General features: G+C 42.6%; 1 protein-coding gene across 1 annotated transcript; it reads right to left on the reverse strand.

The window, feature by feature from the left end:
* Nucleotides 1-1,811: 1,811 nt before the first annotated feature.
* Stradb (STE20 related adaptor beta) lies at nucleotides 1,812-22,017 on the reverse strand. The gene is made up of 12 exons (XM_052192522.1): nucleotides 21,724-22,017; nucleotides 17,904-18,008; nucleotides 15,933-16,013; nucleotides 11,486-11,585; nucleotides 8,331-8,452; nucleotides 7,155-7,263; nucleotides 5,266-5,389; nucleotides 4,035-4,206; nucleotides 3,654-3,758; nucleotides 3,277-3,521; nucleotides 2,844-2,886; nucleotides 1,812-2,188 (listed from the first exon to the last, which is right to left on the reverse strand). Exons 2-12 carry the CDS (start codon nucleotides 17,913-17,915, stop codon nucleotides 2,045-2,047), a joined length of 1,257 nt encoding a protein of 418 aa, XP_052048482.1. The 5' UTR covers nucleotides 17,916-18,008; nucleotides 21,724-22,017; the 3' UTR covers nucleotides 1,812-2,044.
* Nucleotides 22,018-22,103: the final 86 nt, after the last annotated feature.

Genomic DNA, 22,103 nt, shown 5'->3' on the forward strand with positions numbered 1-22,103 from the left:
TAATACTGTCTTGGCCTTGATAAAGTCTGACCGCTTTTGGGCTCGAACTTCACCATCAGCACTTGTTCATTAGCTCTACTGGCAGACTTTGAGGCTTGTGAGCCTCAATTTCTTTAGTTCTTTCTTTTTCTTTCTTTCTTTTTTTTTTTTTCTGAGACAGGATTTCTCTGTGTAGCCCTGTCTGTCCTGGAACTCACTCTGTAGACCAGGCTGGCCTCGAACTCAGAAATCCGCCTGCCTCTGCCTCCCAGAGTGCTGGGATTACAGGCATGCGCCACCACCGCCTAGCTGGCCTCAATTTCTTGAGCCAAGTCCTAACATACCAACAGCAGGACCTCTGACAAGCAACGTTTCACGACACCCCACCTACCTTTGGCATTTTACACATGCAGGACCTTCTCAGACTGGGAGATGCTGAGGCGCCGGGTGGGATGAAGAAGAACTCCCTCCATGGCTGCTGCTCAGTGCTCCAGTGCTCCTGTCCTCTCCCTCTGCGGCCCACTCTAATTTCTCTCACCTCCACTTCCCACCTCAGCAGGTCTTGGCAGCTATGTTGATAGAGAAGCCCTAACATTCATACTTGAGGCAGGGGTATAGCCAACAAACATGAACAGAATTGCTTCAAACTGCCTATTAGGTCTTAAGACACTCATTTTACAGTAACTTCCAATGTAATATAGTTAGAGATTAACTTCCAATCTATATAGTCATAGATTAAGAAAATCAACTGACATAGACCCCAATTTATTACAAGTTCAATCACAAACCATTTTTGAGACACTGTGCTAGTTTGGATGAAAAATGTACCCTATGGCTCATGTATCTGAACACTGAGTTGGTGTTGGTGACCACCTATTTGGTGATGTTCTTTGCCCTACTGGAGGGTGCTCTGAGAGCCTGCAGTCTTGCCTCAGGTCCAGTTCACCCTCTCTGCTTCCTGAGATGTAGCTGAGATAGGCTCTCTTAGCTCCCTGCTCCTGCTGCCTTGCCTTCTCTGTCATTATGGACAACTAGCTCTCTCCAACTCTTTTGATTGTGGTATTTTATCATAGCAACAAAAGTGTAACTAAAACACACAACATCTCCTGCTAGGGAGGCAGGACCATCAACAGCAGCATGGTCTTAAAGGGTTACCCCACTATAGGAGCAAACATATAAAGGGCCAGAATGCCACCTGTCTCTAAGAGATTGCTTGCAGTTTACTATGTTATGTAAATTATGTTTAAAGAAGAGATTCTCTCAGCAAACCAAATTAGAATCTGTGTTCTAGCTTTGTTAAGCTACATAAAATATATAAAAGATATGTTCAATTTAATACATCTTTATTGAGCTCCCACAGGGTGCATGAATTAATGATCTATAATTTACACAGGTAGAAAAGTGTTATGTTAGCCCCCTCTCTTTTAAAATGCAAATTGCATCTTCTCTTTATAGTTCAAGTGAATTATTTAATGTGAGCAAGGCTCAGTTTGATTTTGCCATATGTAAAAGGGATAGTACAAACATTTTCCCTTCTCCAAAAAAAGGGGCTTTGTACCAGAATAAACCAGCCTTTTCATCTAACAATAGCTGATCAAAAAGGCTAGTGAATCTGGAAGAAAATATGCCTGGAAGCACTGTCCTCTGAGGAAGGGTTCATCCCCAGAGATCAATAAAATGTAGAAGAAAATTAACCAGCTCAAAAAGTTACACTGAGATCCAGAATGTGCCAGTCACAGCTTAGAAAGTGGAAAAGAAGAGAAAAGAAAAAAAAAAGAGGGGGGAGGAGGGGTGGAGGGATAGAGGGAGGGAGAAAGGGAGGGAGGGAGGAAGGCGGGCGAGCCGACACAGCTGAGCTGGGCAGTACCTGCCCTTGCAGTCATGGAGGCACTCTGATCTGGGCAGAGGGTAAATCCACTCCCCATGAACAGAATGGTTTAACTGATTCTCCAGTGCACCAACTGTATTTTCAAGTATAGATTTTGTCATTTGTACCTAGCAAGACAGAAGACAAGCAGCAAGGAGAGGCTGTCAAGTATAGAGGACATGAAATGATTTGGCAACCCTAGAATTCCCAGACTGGGTCTTTGTCATCAGGAAACTGGACTTCCAGCTCGCTCCACGGTGACACTGGCTGCAGTGATGCTGCTGGCCTGTTATAAGCCGGGGGCAGCAGAGAGAGTATAGAGTCCTGGCTTTCTTCCTTCATCTGTTAAAGAAACTTAACATAGTGATATGGGCACAGACACTCAACAAATGTTTTATAAGCAATAAATAACTTTTAAAGAAATTTAAAAATTAAAATTATTTTTAGGTCTTTTCCTTATAAACGCTTCTAATTCTGACAATCGGAGAAAAACAAAGACTTAAAAGATAAATAAACTAATTTTTAAGCACAATTATTCTGCCCCATCATTATTTCTAGGTAAGACAGACACCAGTTTTAAGTTAATAAAAATATAGTGTATGTAACATGATATGCTATTTTTACTGCTTTGTTTTTGAAGAATAAAAATCTTTTAGATATAATTAGGGCTACCAGATGGCTCAGCAGGCAAAGGTGCCAAGGGTGATTCAGGTCTATACTTGAAAACCTGAGCTCTATCTGGGGTCCACACACAATGGAGTGAGAGTTACTTCCAGAAGTGTCCTTATGACACATGCATGAACATACACCATGTACACACACACTAAAATGAGCTTAAAATTAACTACTAAAAATGTGTTCTTATTTTAATTCTATTTTATAGGGAAGTTATTAGTAAAATTCTTTGTAACCCAAGTGTCCTATGAAGTCAACTAATAAAGGCTTTTAAAAATAATATTTTAAAATATTTAAAACAATGAATAATGGACCAGCTTACCTGCTTGAAGAACACATGGGACAACAAATTGCTTGCTGATGGCCTGAAATTTTTGAAAAAGTTATTAGAAAATAAAACCTAATATCAGAAAATGTGTGTATGTGTGCGTGTTTGTGTTCATATGTACATGTATGTGTGTGTGTGTACACACTCCAACCTGTTTTATACTACTTAGTAGTTTCCAAAGGTGCCTTAGCAGACACACCTAGCACTGATGTGCCTGCGGCCGCTCAGCTTGCGTGGCCTGAGCAGGACAAGAGCCCAGGTGCTCTTCACTCTCGCTCACCACTTTGCCTTGTTCTCAGCACTGACATTCTCCAGATTAAGTTTTTGATGAACATATATTACTTATATGGGAAGGGCAATATCATGAAACTACTATAAGATGTAAAGCACATATGTTTTGTGCTATTTAGAGGTGAACCAATATTACCTTTTCTCAGGATCTTGCTGTAAACACAGCTGCACCAAGCTAAAAAAGGCAGGAGAGAACGTTTTTGTGGATGGTGTATGGAGCCGGTCACTATTGACTGTGTGAGTTCCAGTGGAAACAAGCACACTCTCTCCAATCCCGGAGTCTACTCCTGACTGGGAATTTCTCATTCTAGAGTCTGACTGAGGAAAAATACTGACATCCAGTGGGCTATACGGAGGACCTTTTAGTTTCTGCAACAGCATCTAGGAGAGAGAAAAACATCTATAGGTAAAACATGTACACAAAAATGCTAATAAAGCTCGAGAGTCCACAATATGTTCAGTGGAAGTTATCTAGACCTAAGAAGCTGTGACAGTTAAGTTCAGGGGCATTACCTGAGTCCTGTGCATGTCCTGGAAAGGTACCTGCCCACTGGCCAATTCACATGCTGTGATCCCAACACTGTAAATGTCCGATTTCACATTATATCCATGTAAATCCTGCAAGCACAATGGGAACCTTAGTAGGAATAGCAGAGTGGTATACAGCTGTCCTCTTGATAAAGGATGGTGAGCAATGGAAAAGAGCCCCCAAAGAACAGAATCAAGGTCCACCTGATCAATGCCTTCACAAATTAAAATTCCTAACACAAACGTGGGAAGAGAAAAGGTCTTGTGGCAGCCATTCACCAAAAAAACCAAGGACACAACTGTCCTTTAGTCAAACAAAAAAAGACATTGAGACGCACAGACACAACAGCGATAGCCACAGCTGACCTGTCTCAGTAGCTCTGGACTCAGCCACGGCTGCACTGACGTGCTGAACTGGGGGAAATCAAACACAGCCCTACGCCTCTGTCCGTGCTTAACCAAACTATGCAGATGGGACAGGCCAGAGAGGGTCACCAGGCCATCACCAGAAATGAGGATATGGCTGGCTTTAAAACTCCTAGAACAAAAAGAAACAGTCCTAAGTACTAGGAATCTGGCCAATGAAGAATGAATAAAAGTCTGGTGAGAACATTCCCTCATATTCCCTTGGAAAGTAAATACCCTTAATAAACAGCAGTGTACTATATGAACTTCAAATACATGACATTTTCAAGGAGTCAAGGAACCGCTTAGGTACTTAATATAGTACCAGAGCAGGGCGAGTATCACAAGGGAATGAAATGAGTTTCCCTATTTGAGGATGCACTGAAGCTTACAGTTATTATTTGAAGTTAAATGAAATAAATAGAAGTCTCTGTGGGATACCATCATTTATAAAGATATGCCATATTAAAGTTCTTTGAACTGTCCTACAGATGATCCAAGAGCTTTGTTTTCCATCTAAAACACTACATTTGGACACTCTCAAAGTGGGACAGCCAAGGACTTGATAAGGCGAAGAGGACCTCTGTTTGAATACATTCAACTTGGAGTCTTCAGTCAGAATGCTGCTGACAAGCAAGCAACCCAGCAGTGAGGGTTAGGGATACAAAGACGACAAGCAAGTCTACTCAAAATGAATCTACAAGATTCAATGACACGCAAGATTCCAGAGGAGCACAGGGAGAACTGGTACTTAGAATGGCACTCTGCAGGGCTGAAGACCACTCAGAGGAAAGGACTGTTATAACTCACACAAGATAGAAACATGACATAAGCTGGAATGTAGTTAAAGACACTCTTTATTTTCCGAAAACAAAACAAAACACAAAAACAAAAAAACAAACCAAAATCCCAGCTGCTACCCTGGCCTGAGTCCTCCCTCGGCCACTCCCATGAAGACATGCTCCCAACAGTCCCGCCACCCCAGCGTGCACATACACTGTGGCAGCACGTTTCTGGTGACAGGACACGAACGGCAGGCACCTCGGTTATCTACTGCTCAGATATCTACTGGTCATCTTCAATTTTCATTATTTCTTTCCCCTCCTTTTCTAACACTTCTTTTTACACAAGTTTCCCTGGATGCTTTCTTTTAAAGTTCTTTCACTTGTGTAGACTATAAATAAGCAAATACCTATGGATACAGCCATTTTGGTGCAGATAGTTCAACCCTCGTACTGCTCCAAAGAGAATGTTTCTTATTAAAGTTTCACTCATTCCGTCAGGAAAGTAGGTCCTTAGGAGCTGACTTGCTGAACCTGAAAGAAAACCCAGATATATTCAGATGAAAGTGATTTTACTTTCAACTATGCTTTAAATATTCTTTTCAATCATAAGGAAACAAACATATATCTTTTACCTTTAGTATAGCCAATTTCCCATGTGAATACAACTTCCCTTCACCACCACCACCACCACCATCACCATGGTTACAATCACCATAATCACAATCATAATCCCATCATCACCATCATCATCATCATGACTATCATCACTATCACAAAATAGAACTAAGGCTTGAATCTAAAACTTCATACATGCTATTACTGTACTTTATCCCCAGATCTCTATCCACTTTTTTAATTTTAAGGTAGAATACCATTTAAGTTGCTGAGGTTGGCCTTGAACTTATTCTGCAGCTCAGGCAGGCCTTGACTTGTGATCCTCCTGTCGCAGACTCCTAAGTATCTTATAGTTTTGTGCCAACTGTGCCACCAGACCTGGCTAGAAATATTTAATCCTAATCCCTCGTCCCTTCTTCCTCCCTCCTTGCTATTTTTTGAAGGAGGGGCTGGGAATATAACTCAGAGGTAAAGCATTTGCCTACCCTGCTCAGGGCCCTGTATTTCAACCACAGTAACAGCACACACAGAGACACACAGACACACACAGACACACACACACACACACACACACACACACACATACACCTCTTTTAGTGACTTTAAAAATAGTATTTTTCAGTATTGAATAAAAATGTGTATATGTGATACTTTAGATCTAGAAGTAATTCACAAAGGCTGCTCTAAAGACAGAAGCTCTAGAATCCACTATTATTTGTTCAGTATATTTACTGAAAAATGAGCTGTACTAGGCACCAGGGCTTACCAGAATAGAAAGCCTGAGTGCTTTCCTCCTGTAGTAAGCACAGGTAAGGAAGCCAGGCACACACCTGGTGTCTAGAGCTCACTGACATCAGTTCATAGGACAGTGAAGCAGAGGTGACGACCATGTGTGGGAAGCCACTTTATCCAGCGCTGTTGCAAGACGGCGCTGGTAGGAAATATTTAGTCCATGCAAACAACTTTAACACACGTGCAGTTGGTAAACAACTTTAACACACGTGCAGTATGGCTTTGCTATGACTCAACATTGGCATGCTAATGAGGTGAACCTTAGTTCTCCTATCACAATGCGACATGCCCCTAAGCGAGGGCTGCTGGGCTATGTAAGGGCGGCAAAAGACAGGTTCGGGGCCCCGTGTAGAAGAAGAAAAGGAAGGTCCTAAATAAGGTGCTGCAGAGAAGAACCTGGTCGTGTCGCGTCTTTTCTTGCGGGACAAGGTTAGGCACCGACAGTTGGTGGCCCGTCCGGGGACGGTTCAGAACTCTCAGCCTCAGGAGTGGTACTGAAAACCTGTACAGTAAAGAGTGTCCGCAGAAGAATCCTGCAGAAGAATCCTGTTGCCGTGCGTCGTTCATGAGAGACGATAGGCGCGCGACAACCATGTGCTTATGCTATTCCTGCCTCACAACAACCACTTCTCTCTAAGGAGGGGGAGGGAAGCTGAGGGTGGCAGTTGGCCAGGGCACAGCACTTTTGGAGAATCAGTGGTGGTTGGTGGTCACCACCCCCATTCTACCCTGGAAAAGCAGCAGCAGAGATATAGTACGAAATCTAGAATTGGCCACTAGATCTGCAAATTAAAAGTAGTGAATGATAGATACAAGACCCCACTCTGTTTTTACAATGATACCATCCATGTTAAACAATTAGCTTTTTTACTCAAAACCATTTCCTTACCGTAGGCCATAAATGGATAAATAACCCAAAGCCAGCTGCCCACAGTGAAAACTGTCCAGTAAGTTGTAATATTGGGATGTTGGAAAAAGTGAGATAGAATCACTGCTCTCTAGGATAAATAAAAAAGAGAAAAGACGTGTAAAGTCACCTTTTCTTTCTCAACAGCAGTGACTACTGTGCCTGATACTCAAGGGGCATATTGGCTTTTACTTCTAAATTTCGTAACTGCTCCAGAAAATACAAGTCACTAACTTAGTGTTTTATAAGGCACTTTTAAAATGTCAGAACACTTGTCCAGAAGCACACAGTGAAAAAGAAATGTGACTCAGTCTACCTCCAAAGGGAACACATTTAAATACTGTATAAGTTTTTGCTGTAGAAATGTTTAAAAACACCTAAAAATGAAGACAAGGGAAATCACTAACACATCATGGAGAGAACCACTGTAGAATTTCTCCCCATCTTTCCCCCCATGCTACCTACCTACCCGCCGACCTACCTACCTACCTACTTACCTGCCGACCTGTTTTTAAAATGCTTTTACATTTATTTACTTATTTGCTGGAGGGACATGCACATGACACAGTGCACAAGTGGCTGCCAGAGCCATCTGGCAGGAATTGCTCTTTCTCCATCTCGTGGGCTCCAGAGGTCAAACTCAGGTCATGAGGTTTGGAATAAACACCTTCACTTTGCAGAGACATCTCCTCACCCTCATATAAATATTTTAGGATTTGAGACAACACTAAAATAACTTTCCTCTTTGTACAAAAAAAAGTGATTAGAAACAACAAAGTAGTTATATATACCTGAAATATAATCCCATTAAAATTTACCAATTCTGAGGTTAATTTTGCTTAAATGATAGAAAAGAAACTCCTTTTCTTTCCTGTTTGTCATTAGACCTACTGAGGGTGTTGTCAGTCTCCACTGTAACACTGAAATATGCCTCTCATATTTCAGTGTCACTTGAAGAATTCGTACTATTTACCAAAGTTTGAATATATTTGATTTATCAGCTAATGCATCTTGCTTTCATGAGTTTTTCCCAATCTGATAACTGCATGACTTAGTTTAATTTACTTTCTTTAACAGAACTATAGGTTGTGGACAGAAAAATTCACTATCCTCTCAAACAGACATCCCAGCCAGCACCTCCTCCCTCTGTATCATTACCTGTAAAGCTTTCAGACGTTCTTCAGTACAGGTTTCCAGGTTTGTAATTTTTATAGTTACCAGTGTTCCTGTAGGAGTGTGCCGTGCAAGATGAACAGAGGTCAAGTTGTCAAACCCTCTTCCTGCAGTCACACATAAAACCCATGATAACAGTCAAAGCAGGAAAAAAGTGGACCCTATCTGCTTCAGCAAAATTTAAAACTCCCTGCCCTCTAAACCACTAAGAAAAGGAAAAGGCTCAGGCATCCTCGGTACCACAGTGACATCCCAGAACTCAGACACCTCACTCCCAACACTTCAACCCAGGCCATTCCCAGCTACTTGAGAGAAGCCATTGCTACCCAGTTAGGGCTGGTCCACACTGTTGTTCAGGAAGGTGGGAGCTTGCACACTGAGAAGATGGAGCCTGCCTACCAGAGGTTTCAACGGTACCAAGCTCAGGTGTCCTCTCACATGACACTAAACCGCCCGCTGGTATGTGATTCAGACATGACATTCACTTCAACAGTGTGTCCCTCCTGGACTTCCTTTTATTAAAAGATACATCTCATTTTTTTATTTTACATGTATAGGTTTTTTGCATGCATGCACATATATGTATATCTCGTGTATGCCTGGTGCCACATCCCTGGCTTTGGAGCTCAGACAGTTGTGAACTGCCACGTGGACGCTGGGGATTCAACCCAGAGCCTCTAGAGGAGCAGCCAGCTCACAGTTGCTGAGCTGCCTCTCCAGCCCTTGACTTTTTTGTATGATAACTTCCTTGAAAAGTTCTTAAGTGTATCTTAGTCATATTTAGCCTCCCAACTCTTCCTCCTCTACCCTCAATAAGACATTACATGTTCTTTTCCTCATATTAACCTTACTTTCTTGTCCACTCATAAGTTCTCTTCATGACTTTCTAGCCATCCATCCTAAGGAGACATCTTTGGAGGAACTGAAAGGCTTCTATATAAGTTCCTGGACAGACAGGCTTTGCCTGAAGGGTCGCATCTCAGGCCTCACGATTTCCTTCTAGTGGCCTGGAGCTTTCCAGACTCACTGTTTCAAAGGCCACACACCAGGCAGTGGAAAGGGAAGGCAGTCTCTGAGCTTTTGTGAAGACACCTCCACCCCAACACAGACACACAGAGTACAGAGCATACCGTGTGATGCTGGCACACCTGCATGAAGGTGTCTGTCAGACTGACGACCGTGTTTAGACTCTATCGATCTATCTACCTGCCCTGTGTTCACTTTTACTTATCAGGGCACTTTCTTCTGTCACTGTTTTACCTGGGCACTGAAATGTTAGCAGGAGTGTAGATTTACCAATATACAAAAAATAAAGGGTAAGCCGTTGACTGAAAACATTCAGAACTTACAAAGAGCTCTTGGAATGTTATAAGACAGAAAGCAATTCAATAAAAATAATAGACATGTGAAAAGATGCTTAATCTGGAGAAAGGTATATTAAAACCACGCAACACCACTGTATATAGTAACTGCTAAAATTATGACTCGATGAACAAACTGTCATATAGGCAACAATGGAATGCTATTGAGCCATCTCAGGCCTCTACCTGCAAAGCCTAGCAACCGCCGACCTGCTTGGTGTCCATCAGAGGTGTCCACCAAAAGAAAAGACACTGCGGCCTTTTGTGCTTGGCTTCTTTCACTTAGTGAAATGCTTTTGAGATTTACCCGTGCTCCATGTATCTGATTTACCCGTGCTCCATGTATCTGATTCCCCCTGTTGCTGAAAAAATGCTTTATTTAGCTCTATCATAAGTATTTTATGCATTCCTAAGTGGTGGGCATTTCAGTTACTTTCAGTTTCTGGTGACTATAAATAAAGTTTCCCTAACTAGTCCTAGGCAGAAAGGCAAGCCTATACAATAGTCTGTGTGCCTTAAGAAGACACATTTTCCTTTCTTTTTGACAAGTACCTGCACATGAGATTGCTAGGACATGTGACAAATACAGGATTGAATTTAAGAGTTGCCAAACTGTTTTCCAGTGTGGCTGAACTGCTTTTGCGTTCTTACAAACAATATGAGAGATGAACATGCTCAGCCCACTCACTCCCCAAAGCCTATAAGATATCATCCTATAAATTGATCCATCCTTTCACAAGGTATAAGGCATCATGTTCAAGAGCTCCACCTCTGTCAGTGTCTGTGGCAGAGTCCCCAAGCTCACAGCAATGCAGGCCAAGGCTGGTTCCGTTATCCAGCTTCTTGGTTTCTTGTAAGCCTTTTCTTCTGGCCAGCAATTGTGTGAGTTAGCAGTACTGTTCAGCTCCAACCCCCCAGAGGCCAGCCCTGCTGCGTCATTCTCCACACACACTGCTAGTCTGCAGCTCCGTCTTCTCTGTGCTGCTACCGAGTGATGAACTAATGTTAGTTAACTGGTTTTCATCCACTATATTAGGTAAATAATCTTTATACTAAAAGGCATACATACATTATAAATCAGTCTTCAAAGCTAGGGACAGACACCTTTAAGAGGTTCCCTTCCCACACCTCTCCTCCAACGCCCTCTAGTGTCCCACAGTGCTGTTCTCCGCGTTCACCTCACAGAGAGTAAACTTCAGAGCTTCCTAGAGCTTCCACCCAAAGGTGTCGCTGGTGTTCAGTGATTAATAAATGCTCCTGAATGTTCAGAGCAAATGTTTCACAAACATAAAGCTATAAACAGGAACTGATTTTGTTTGATATTTAAATGAGAATGTTTTTACAATAAAATTTGGATAAAAATATAAATTAAAAAGCAATTTGGGTTAAGTGTTATGACTGAAAAAATTATGTGAAGATTTAAATTCCTACCCTGTGAAAATTAAACCCGTAAAACTAAAAACCTCCTACAAAATGATTCAAGTATGTACTGGGTTATCTAAGTTCTCTCTCTCTCTCTCTCTCTCTCTCTCTCTCTCTCTTTCACTTTCACTTTTTTATTAAACGTATTTCAGTGGGAAAGAAATACTAGATGGAAATCTTAAAATATGAGTGATTTTTAGACAGAGATAAAATGTTTTAGACTCAGTTAACCGACCCAGCTAAAATCCAATTTTATGCCGAAGGTGACAAGGCAGAAAGGCAAGCCTATACAATAGTCTGTGTGCTGCAGTTTCCACTCTCGCACTAAGAGGTGAGGCTGTGAAGCCAGCACATTACCTATCTCCACCTGCAGTTCATAGTGAGAGGCGTCAGTGCAGCACGCCTCTGCAGCGGCTCTAGCAGACGGAGGGGGCCGGGAAACGGCGGGCTCATCTACCTGCATTTTTTACATGATAAAAATAAAACAGAATAAATATCATTAGTCCCCCAATTTGATCTCCTTATCCCAACAGAAAATATTGACAATACCGGAAGGTGACTAAAAAGAATTTTAAGATCTAGACAGAATTTGGCACTTGGTGACTGATGTCAGGTTTCAGCCTAAAGAGAGAAAGGCAGAAAAAACAGATGGGCAAGAGCAAGACATACTTTCCATCTCATTTTCAGTAAAACTTCTAGAAGGTTCTAAGAATAGACAATAACTGTTAAGTGTTCAAGGGAGGAATTGCAATTTCCTCCCAAGGGAGGACCTGGGAAGATGTTCTAGGCTTGTGTTCTCGCTTTGAGTCTGGGGTATACAGTAAAGAAGTCTTTCATATGATAAAATGAATTAAGAGAAGGTCAAAAAAAAAAAAAAATAAAGCTAAGGAGACGGGAGCTCAGTGTTACAGGCCTCCCAGCTGACAGTGCCCGTAGCAATATGAGGTCTCATGGGGTGCACTGGAATCAGAGTCAAGTTTGTATCTAAATATAGCAGCAGTGAAATATCACACAGGAAGCAGAAAGATGAGGCCTAGCCTACTGGCATAATATGATATCCAAGAGGGTGTCCTGAAGGACAGCAGGACCCCAAAGGGCGCTAAGAAGCCTTGACAGGAACTAGCAGGTGGCAAGAATCTTGTCACTGCCTCCAAGGAAGCGAGACGGAAGCGGGGAACCAACAGTACAGTGTGCAGGAATTGTGCTAACTCCACTCACACCTAACTCTTTAATCAGGAGAAATAGGTAGTGTTTAAAGCCAATAGAGTTATACAGATAGAGGCGAGTATGTTTCCTATACTTGAGAACAGACTGACAACACTTCATTTATGATGAAGCACAAATAAAGAGGGGATGGAAGAGAATCCAATTTGGGGGTGGGATGAGACCATAAGCTGAGTTGTTTTTTTGTTTTTGATTTTGTTTTTTTCAGAATGAGGAGCATTCAAATAAACAGATGTAAAGAAAACATACAATAAAAAGAAGTGTATAACAATGTCTTAAATTTTTAAAGTGATATCAATCTGTAAGACTTATTAGAAATGCTAGAGACAAGGCACCAAGGTTTATTTTTGTAACCTATAAAATGGCAGGGGGCAGATATGCTCAGTGGTTAAGAGCATTTGCTACTCTTCTACAGGACACAGGTTCAGTTCCCAACACCTACATGGCAGCTAATTATAACTAGAGTTACAGGTGGGATCCAGGGGATCAAATGGTCTCTTCTAGCCTCTGCAGGCACTTCATGCATGTGGCACACAGACATACATGCAGGCTAAACACACATAAAATAAAAAGGCAAATGACAATATTACTGCATGATGGGCTGAAATCAGCTAGCCAGCCTGCCTCTAACTCTTTCCATCTATTGCATGAGGGAAATGGTCTTCTCAAAACAAGATATAGATGCTACAAGTAAATATTCAAAGGTTAAGGGTCTTTTTTGTTTGCTGGGTTTGTTTTGTTTGTTGTTTTTGAGACAGGGTCTAGGTCAGCAACCCGAAGTCTCTCTCTTGCCCCCGTCTGTCTTGTTATGAACACACAGTGAACTCCTAACTCATTCAAGAGCAACTGTGTGTCCACACTCCCAGTCTTCTTTCTCTAGTTCTGCTATTCCTCCCTCTCTCCCTCCCTTTCTTCCTCTCCCCCAAGTTTTTTTTTTTTTTTTTCTCTGTGTAGCCCTGGCTGTCCTGGAACTTACTCTGTAGACCAGGCTGGCATCAAACTCAGAACTCTTCCTCCAAAGTGCTGCGATTAAAGGTGTGCGGTGTGCACCACCACTGCCTGGCTCCTTCCTTTCTTTTTTTAAGGAAAGGTTTCACTACCTAGCCCAGATACTGGCCTTGAACTTGTGGCAATCCTCCTGCCGCAATCTCTCAAGTGTTAATAGTAGAGACATGAGCCATCATACCTGGTAACAGACCCAATTTTCAAAAAATAGAATACAATAAAGCAGCAAGGTTGATGTTTCTTTCCAGAAAAGACTGAGATCAAATTGACAGAGCCATGGAGAAAATGTCACAGTAATCACAAGGAGACAGCATGGTTTCGAAGAAACTCATCCCAAACTAACCTTACTTCTGGTGATTTAACAACTACAGAACTAGAAAGCTAAGTTGTGACAGTCTCCCTGTCCTAGTTTCATGTCTGCTGCTGTGATAAAATATCCTGACAAAAGCTAACAGGAAGAAAGAGTTTTCTGTGGTTTACAGTTCCAAAGGCATACAGTCTACCATGGCAACAAAAGCAGGATTGCAGAAGACAGCAGCCAGCTCCTCACACTGCCTCAGAGGTGAGCAGCAGAGGTGAGCTTCCTTGTCCACACAGACCTGTCCTGAGCGGAGGAGCAGGAAGGAAGGCCAGGCTGAAGTGGAAACTTAGGGGGTTTTTGGAAAGTCAATTGTGTCTGAAGGTGTTCTGCTGGGGTAGGCCTGTGAAGGAGTGTTTTCCTGAAGCAGACACAGGTGAAAGGATGTTTAGCTAAAGAAAATACGTGAAAGGACACAGGATGTCAAGAAGGACCCAAAAGATGGCAGACGATGCTGGATGGCATTGGCATACCTTGACATTCCTTAATCTTAATGGTCATTGTCGTTGTGACTTCATAGAAATCATAATCAGAAGTTTTATGGTTTATAATGGGAAACTAATGTCAGAAGTCAAAGAGCTTAAATTTGCATCATTTTAACCTAACATTTAACCCATTGTAAAGTAAGTATCCAGCCTGACAGAAAGCTACAAGTCACCAGCAGGCGACACCTGACACTGCTCTTTCAGCAGCAGCCCGGGAGTCCGGGAGGCTTTGCTAACCTCTAGGCCCAGTTTCCATCCTAGAACTTCTATAGTTTGCTTTTCCTCATGAAACTGCAAGCCAGGCCTCTGCTTCCCTCACTAAAGATTTTTGTTGTTGTTGTTGTTCAACTTAAAATACAAAAGGCTCCAAACCCAGAGGTTAAGAAGAATACTAGCAAGGAAATTTCTAAAGTTTCAGGGCTCAATAACAGCACAGAAACAAGTCATGTGCCTGAGTTACCTCAGTCTGAAGGGTAGAAAGGGTTAGAAACCACCTCCTACTATACGCAAAGGCATGTGCCTTGAAGATGGAATTTTGGTGAACAAAAATGGCACTGGCTAAAGGCAGGCCTGTGTGAGGTTGTGTATTTTGCTGTTAATTGTAATGTTAACATGCTGTCTCCCATAAAGGAGCTGTGTGTGTGTTTTGAGAACTTAAATGGTCAGTGGCACAAAGGAACACCACTAGGATTTATTAAACTATTCATACTACAGGCCTGAGATAAACTATAAGTAAAAATAACTGGAGTTACCTTATGCTGTAACAAAATCTTCAAAGCAGGTTTTAATGTATAATAAAATTTGTAGTATAAATTAAGGAGTAAAGATTTCAGAGCCATATTACCAAGTATAACCATTTATATTGCTTAGTATGTCAGACAAAGATGAATAAGATAAGGATGCCCCTACATGGGGATCATACTCTACTTGAAGAGACACAGACCTCACTCACTATAAGACAATGCAGTGACAAGTGTTCCATGAGAATGTCCTGACAGGTGACAGCACAATGAAGTAAAAGGATCTGGGGGAAGAGTTTACAGATACAAAATGGAATCAATTCTTTACAGATGAGGAGAAATTTCAGGGGAGGGCAGAAACAAGGGTATTTCAAGCAGAGAGAAGAAGATATTCCCAGTAAGAGAGGAAACTCAAACACTGGCCATACGCTATACCATTAAGAGTCTCCCTCATACTGAGAGATGTGGACTTTACCCATTGGCTCCGTAGTGGCATGAGTGGGCATTTTGGAGCAGCTTTGAAGGTCGCAAGTGTGCCCAGACTACAGACCAGGTGGAGATATGGCTGAGTAGTAGTGCCCTGCTCCTGAACAGAGGGGACAGGTAGCGTAAGGGGAACAGCAGCATTTCTAGCATGTAGGGGAAACAGTCATGATTTCATTAGCCAAGGCAAAATGTACCGGGGAAGGGAAGATTCGGAAGCAGATTAAAGTCTCACTCCAATCAGCAGAAATACCCTGGAAAAACAATCTAATCAGATGTATTCTGTAGATAATCCCAGGGCCCAGGGAAGAGTAAGTCGGGTAATCGCCATGTTCCCCTTAGAGCACCTGAGAAACTCCTGGACAATGTGAAACCACAGGAGTCCATGACACTGCTCAGAAAGAGCGGGTCAGTTAGACTTAGGGAGACCAGCAGGCAAAAGGAGAGTTAGTAAAGAGTATCACAGGAGGCGGAGGAGGAGCACTGCCTGTGTTCAACCACATTCTTACCAAGTATTGATGGATACTGGTTTCAGACTGTTTTTCTGGTCTGAGCGATTCGACTCGTGTTCGTGAAGCACAGAAACAATCCTGGAAGTCAAAAATATTTGACATGAGTACAAAGCACGACACACACAGGCCTGGCTTGTGTGTACAAAAGACCCAGGATCAGGGCTGGAAGCAGAATCAAAAACCAACCCGGATGGAGGCACCAACGGGGACAGCAGGGCAGGGAAGCAGCCAGGCCCGCAGACGCACGTCACTCCGTTACGGTTGTGCTCAGTGCCATCTCTGCTCCTTGCCTTCACTTTCTCAAGGTTACAAATCTATTTTAACTGAATTTATAAGTCTTTTATCACCTCATACATCTGACAAATTTCTAAATATTTGGCTAAAAATTATCATTTTCTGACTATTAAGCTAAAAATTATTTTGCTGGACCAATAGTTTTTTATCTTTTTCTCAGATAGTTTTGAATATATAAAGCGTGATTTTCTACATTAAACCATTTATTGAATTATGGACACACTGAATATATTTGTAACCAATTTTGTTTCTTAAGGTGACAAACATGTTCAACCCAAAGCAAATTAAGAGACTTGATTGTATTACCAAAATTTACATTTTCCTGAATATCACATTTCATGGTTCTATCAGGTATTTCCCATAATGAATGTAGTTTCTATGTTCTATCCCATCAGCGATTAGTGGAATGATATTCATCTATTTAGGAAGAAAAAAGTTAAGAGTCCATGAGAGACATATATAGTGAGTGATTCTCTAGTATCTCATCACCAGTGCCAGCACCAAACACAGCCTCAGGTGATTCTCAAAGTCCACTCATGTCTATTAACACTACTGTCAGTTACTCAGAAGTAATCACATCCTTTCTTTCACATTTGCACCACAATTTCTCAACAACTAGTGTTTTCCAGCTAGGCCGATCTACGAATTATTTTAAAGTGAATTCAGCAATGGGAGTCTCGGAATCGTCACTCCAACGCGGAGACTAATGAAGGGCACTACACATCTTTTCTCACTTGCAACATGATGTAAAACTGTAAATCCTCACATTCCTTTAGGACAGGGATCAACAACCTCTGCTCTAGTTCACATTCAGGTTTTAGTTGTTTTATTTTTCATTTCTACACTGCCGATGGCTACTTTTGAGCTACTGGGGCAGAAGAACAGTAGCATGTTTTCTCATCCTCTGGCCATTACAGAAAGTATGCTTTAAAGAATGAAGCATTTTAACATATTTTCCAGATACACACATTTAAGGCAAATGCATTATATATTTCCCATAAGGAGCCACTATAGTCTCCTGATGTCACAGTCCTGTCTCCCAGCTTGGGTGTCTAGTAGAGCACACTGTCAGGCATGAGTCTGAACACTGGCTCTAATTTTTGGCAACCATGAGCAAACTTAAATGAGGATGCTATCTGCTCTGCCAAGGTCCCACAAAGAGCAAGATGACTATCTTAATATTAACCCCCTACTTATCAAACACTATATTGTATACAACAGAAAGTCCCCCAGCTACTTAATCTAAAGCAGATGCTGTGAATCTAACATACAAACAAATATATTCTGTAGCTCACATAATGTAATGATTCATATTTTTTTTTGTCTGATTAAGTCAAAGGTTTATTTTAAATGCTATTTTACCTGCCTTGGGGCACACAAAAATTTATAGAAAGGATTTTTGAAGTTTTAAAAGAAAATGCATAGCTTACTAGATATGACTGACATCTAAGAAAAATATATGAGAAAAAATAGGTTTGGGGCAAAGAATTGGAATAGTGGGTATATTTAAAGAAAGTGTAGGAGAAACTTATTTTGAAAAAGATAAAACTCATTGAGAGTTTACATTATTCTATAGACCACAGGTCATTCAGGTCAAAGCATCTCAGAGCTTAAATCTGAATGTCTTTTGTTCCAGATCAAACTACTCTGATATAAAATTATAACAAAACTTACCAAAAGAGACATTGAATCGCTTTAGTTCACAGAAAGTGACAAAATCCCATCTATTCCAAAGAAGATTTTTCCTGTATCTTCCCTTCAAGTTGCAGATATAGCCCACTATAAAAACAAAAGCAAAATTATTTATATTTATATCAACTTTAATAACTAGATATCATAATTTATCAGATATTTAGACAGCTGCTCATTGGCACAAAGACTAGTGCCATCTCTGAGTATAGGGGGAGCATCCTCTCGGAGATGGGGGGTCGGGGAAGATGAATCAAATGAGGAACTCTGGGAGGGGGCAATGGCTGGATTGTAAATAAATAAAATAAAAAAAGGACAAAAAATAAAAAGAAGACAAAAAAAATCATTGTTCTGACATAGTCCCTGAAAGGCACAACGCTAAAGAGAGTTTCCATTTCCAAAGTCTCAAGATCCTGCATTGCTCCTATCTTTTGTCTGCCCTGAACAAATATGAAGGCCATACAGAGAAACAATTTTGGACCCTCTTTATATAAGTAGTGCCACTCAAAAATAAATCCTAAGACTCTCTAATAATTCCATTTACAAGTAAACTTTGAGAATCTCCAAAGATTTTTGACGAATCACCTACTAATTCATTTGAGGTCCAGGACTCACAAATCTGAAACAGAATTTGTAATGGGCTAAGAAAAACACTTTGTAGTTTTCATGTTAAAAAAAGATGTTCTCAACTGTTGACACAAAATTATGCATTTTATTATGTAAGCAACTCTTGTCCATTTTCATTGACAGGCTCAGAATTTTAGCACAGTAAATTCTTCAGCTTCATGGAGCTACACAGTGACCACCCAAATCTTCTAGGCCTTTCCAATAGAGAGGGCAGTATTTGCTAGCGGTGGTTGGTCCTTTCTAAACATCATCTCTTGAAACTGGTTTCATTACTTCATCTTAGTCAAAGCCCATATATGATCAAGGCACCCACAAATAGCTAAACAAAATGAGGAAAGGAAGAGTTTATAGACCATAGATGTTATAAAGTATTATCCAGTTTTATTGCTTAGGGAAGAAGTGGATTTTCTCAGGACAACCTCTATAAGACAAAGGTAGGAAAAGAAGGCCTGGAAAACTTACTCTTGTCACCTGCCTTGAATTAATGCCAACTTAAGGCATGGGGGTGGGGGCCAGGTATGAGATGAGGAAAGCGATGTTGCCTGTGCTTCCAGCCTACCTGTGCTGCCTGCCTGTCTGCCTGTGTGCCTGTCTGTGCTGCCTGCCTGCCTGTGTGCCTGTCTGTGCTGCCTGCCTGCCTGTGTGCCTGCCTGTGCTGCCTGCCTGCCTGTGCTGCCTGCCTTTCTGTGTGCCTGCCTGTGTGCTTCCTGCCTGCCTGCCTGTCTGCCTGTCTGTGCTGCCTGCCTGCCTGTCTGCCTGTGTTGCCTGCCTGCCTACCTGCCCTCACTGCCTGCCTGTGTTGCCTTCCTGCCTGTGCTACCTGTCTTCCTGCCTGTACTGCTTACCTGCCTGCCTGTTCTGCTTGCCTGCCTGTGCTGCCTGTGTGCCTGTCTGCCTACCTGTGCTGCCCGCCTGTGCTGCCTGCCTGCCTGCGCTGCCTGCCTGTCTGTCTGTCTGCCTGCCTGTGCTGCTGCCTGTGCTGCCTGCCCGCCTGCCTGTGCTGCCTGCCCGCCTGCCTGTGCTGCCTGCCTGTGTTGCTTGCCTGCCTGTCTGTCTGCCTGCCTGTGCTGCCTGCCTGCGCTGCCTGTGCTGCCTGCCTGCGCTGCCTGCCTGTGCTGCCTGCCTGTGCTGCCTATCCTCCAAGATGACCGAGGGCAAACAAGTGTATACATGTAATATACAAAAGTCAGGCGCAGCAGGGCGGTGGTTGCACATGCCTTTAATCCAAGAACTCAGGAGGCAGAGTTCAAGGCTAGCCTGGTCTACAGAACTAATTCCAGGACAACTAGGGAAACACAAGGGAAATGTCTCAAAAAACAAACAAACAACAAAGAAAAGTGTAACACTTTTAAGACAAAATATTGAGGCTCATAGGAAAAGGAAGCTGGGGACTTCTAAGTAACAGTGAAATTATTCACAGCTTGTGACCCAGTAAAAGCTCACTTTTATTAATTTATTCTAAGGTAATACCCAAATAAGGAAAGAAACCACACAGAGAAAATTTATATTGACACACTTAATGAATAGCCACTATGGGATAGGCACTGGTGAGCCTAGAAGACCTCCACCACACACACACACACACACACACACACACACACACACACACACACGTAATTAACACGAGGCCCTGACCTCCTGCTGCTGACTTTACCTGGGTCTAGTGATTAATTAATTTTCATGGTTAACATGATTCTGTATCTGCTTCACACTTAGTTTCAGCAAGTTGTTATTGAGTTTGTTGTTTTAAACAACAAACCAATTTGAAAACAAAAACAAAACAGGTCACAGTCTTCCAGAACTGTGGCTACCAGTGTGGTGGTTTAATCTCAGAAGTTTTAGCTTTGGCATACCACACTATTAACAGATAATTTTTCAAGACATTTTGAGGTCAAGGCAGCAGTTACACCTGGCAAAGGAGTTGGATGAAAGATCTCCTGTTAGTTTTTGCTATTATGCTAAGATTATAAATCCTTAAAAATAAATTTAAAAAAAATAAAGAAGCTTGCTGAGGCTTGGTGGAACATGCCTTTCATTCCAGCATTTAGGAGGCAGAAATAGAAGCAGACTGATCTTCGTGAGTTCTAAGCCATCTAGAGATACTAACATAGTGAGACCCCCATCTTTAAAATCTGTGTGTATGTATGCATAAATGTGTGTGTATATGTATATATGTGTGTATATATATGTATATACATATACATATGTTTAAGAAGCCTGTATTCCTAAACATATTGATGAGTACCTCGGTGTAATGAGCAGTACCTCAGTGTATTGAGCAGTACCTCAGTGTAGTAGTAGTCCCTTACAACTGCACCTAAAACGCTAACCACAATAAGGCTTTATAAATAATCTAATTTGTGGCATAATATAGAAGTCATACCCAAAGCCTTTCATTTGAAAGGTTAACACTTTAAATGGACACCAAAGAGGCTATGTATTTATAGGTCTTGGGTTTTGAGTTAATCTAGGCATTCAATGGTACTCTGTTACAGGAAATGCTAACAACAACAACAACAAAAACAAAGAAATCTACCAATACCCTAAAATTACAGTAATTCTCAAGGTGATCTTGAAATCTCATAAAACCTTAACAAAAATCATAGCGATGCACACAGTTCAATACAATTTTCCAAACTTAGCATCATGACTCATGGTTTCAACAAATATTTATGGAGTGCCAAGCACTGTGCAATATGTAGGTGCTGTCACAAATCATGGTCAATTTGGAGGAAAGGTATTTGACATAACAAACCCACGAGGGAAAAACAAGGCAGCAAATGTAAACACTGAAGACAAAACGACGCCTGGACATTTAATTTGGGAAAAGGTCCCTTCGAAGTCACTGAGGAGACAGGGCTGGGGCCAGAGTGTCTTCAGCTTGGGAAGTCGCCAGGCCTGTGTGCACCACCAAAGGTGAGAGCTGGGGGAGCGGGGCGGCGGTGGCCCGGCTCCTGCACCTGGCACCGCCGCTGGGCACCCGGGAGCCCCGGCCCCAGTGCGCTGGCACGCACAGCGGGAGCCGGCTTCCCGCAGACTCCGGCCGCGTCCACTCCGGTGAGACGAGTGGCGGCGAGGACTGGCCTTGCAGCCTTCCGCTGTGTACCTACCGAGCTATGATCCCTGTCCCTCCCCAGGTCCCCGCACCATCCCCTGCCCGCCTGCCTCCCCTCATTACCTAGGCGGCGACCAAGGCCAGCGACTCTTCAGGCAGCGGGCGCTGAGCGGAGGCGACACGCGCGAGTCCCGGGACCTGCCTCGCGGAGAGGCGAGGCGAAAACTCTAGGCCCGCTTCCAGGGCGAGCCTCAAGGCACAGAAGTGCAGCACAGCGGCAAAAAGGCCAGTCGGCCTGGACCTCTGCCCTACCCCGGGGCAACCGGCCGGGACGGGATTCGCCCCACCCCAGCGGGGTCGGGGCCCGCCGCTCCGCCCCAGGGAGCCTCCAGTTTCTAGCTCTGCAGTGAGGAGGCGGGGCCCTCGAGCTGTAGGCGGGACGGAAATGAAACTACAGTTCCCAGAGTGCCTTGCGTTAGGCCCGCAAAGGCTGTTGGGAGACT

Source organism: Apodemus sylvaticus, chromosome 9 (genome assembly GCF_947179515.1).
Source record: "Apodemus sylvaticus chromosome 9, mApoSyl1.1, whole genome shotgun sequence".
NCBI classification, from domain to species: domain Eukaryota; kingdom Metazoa; phylum Chordata; class Mammalia; order Rodentia; family Muridae; genus Apodemus; species Apodemus sylvaticus.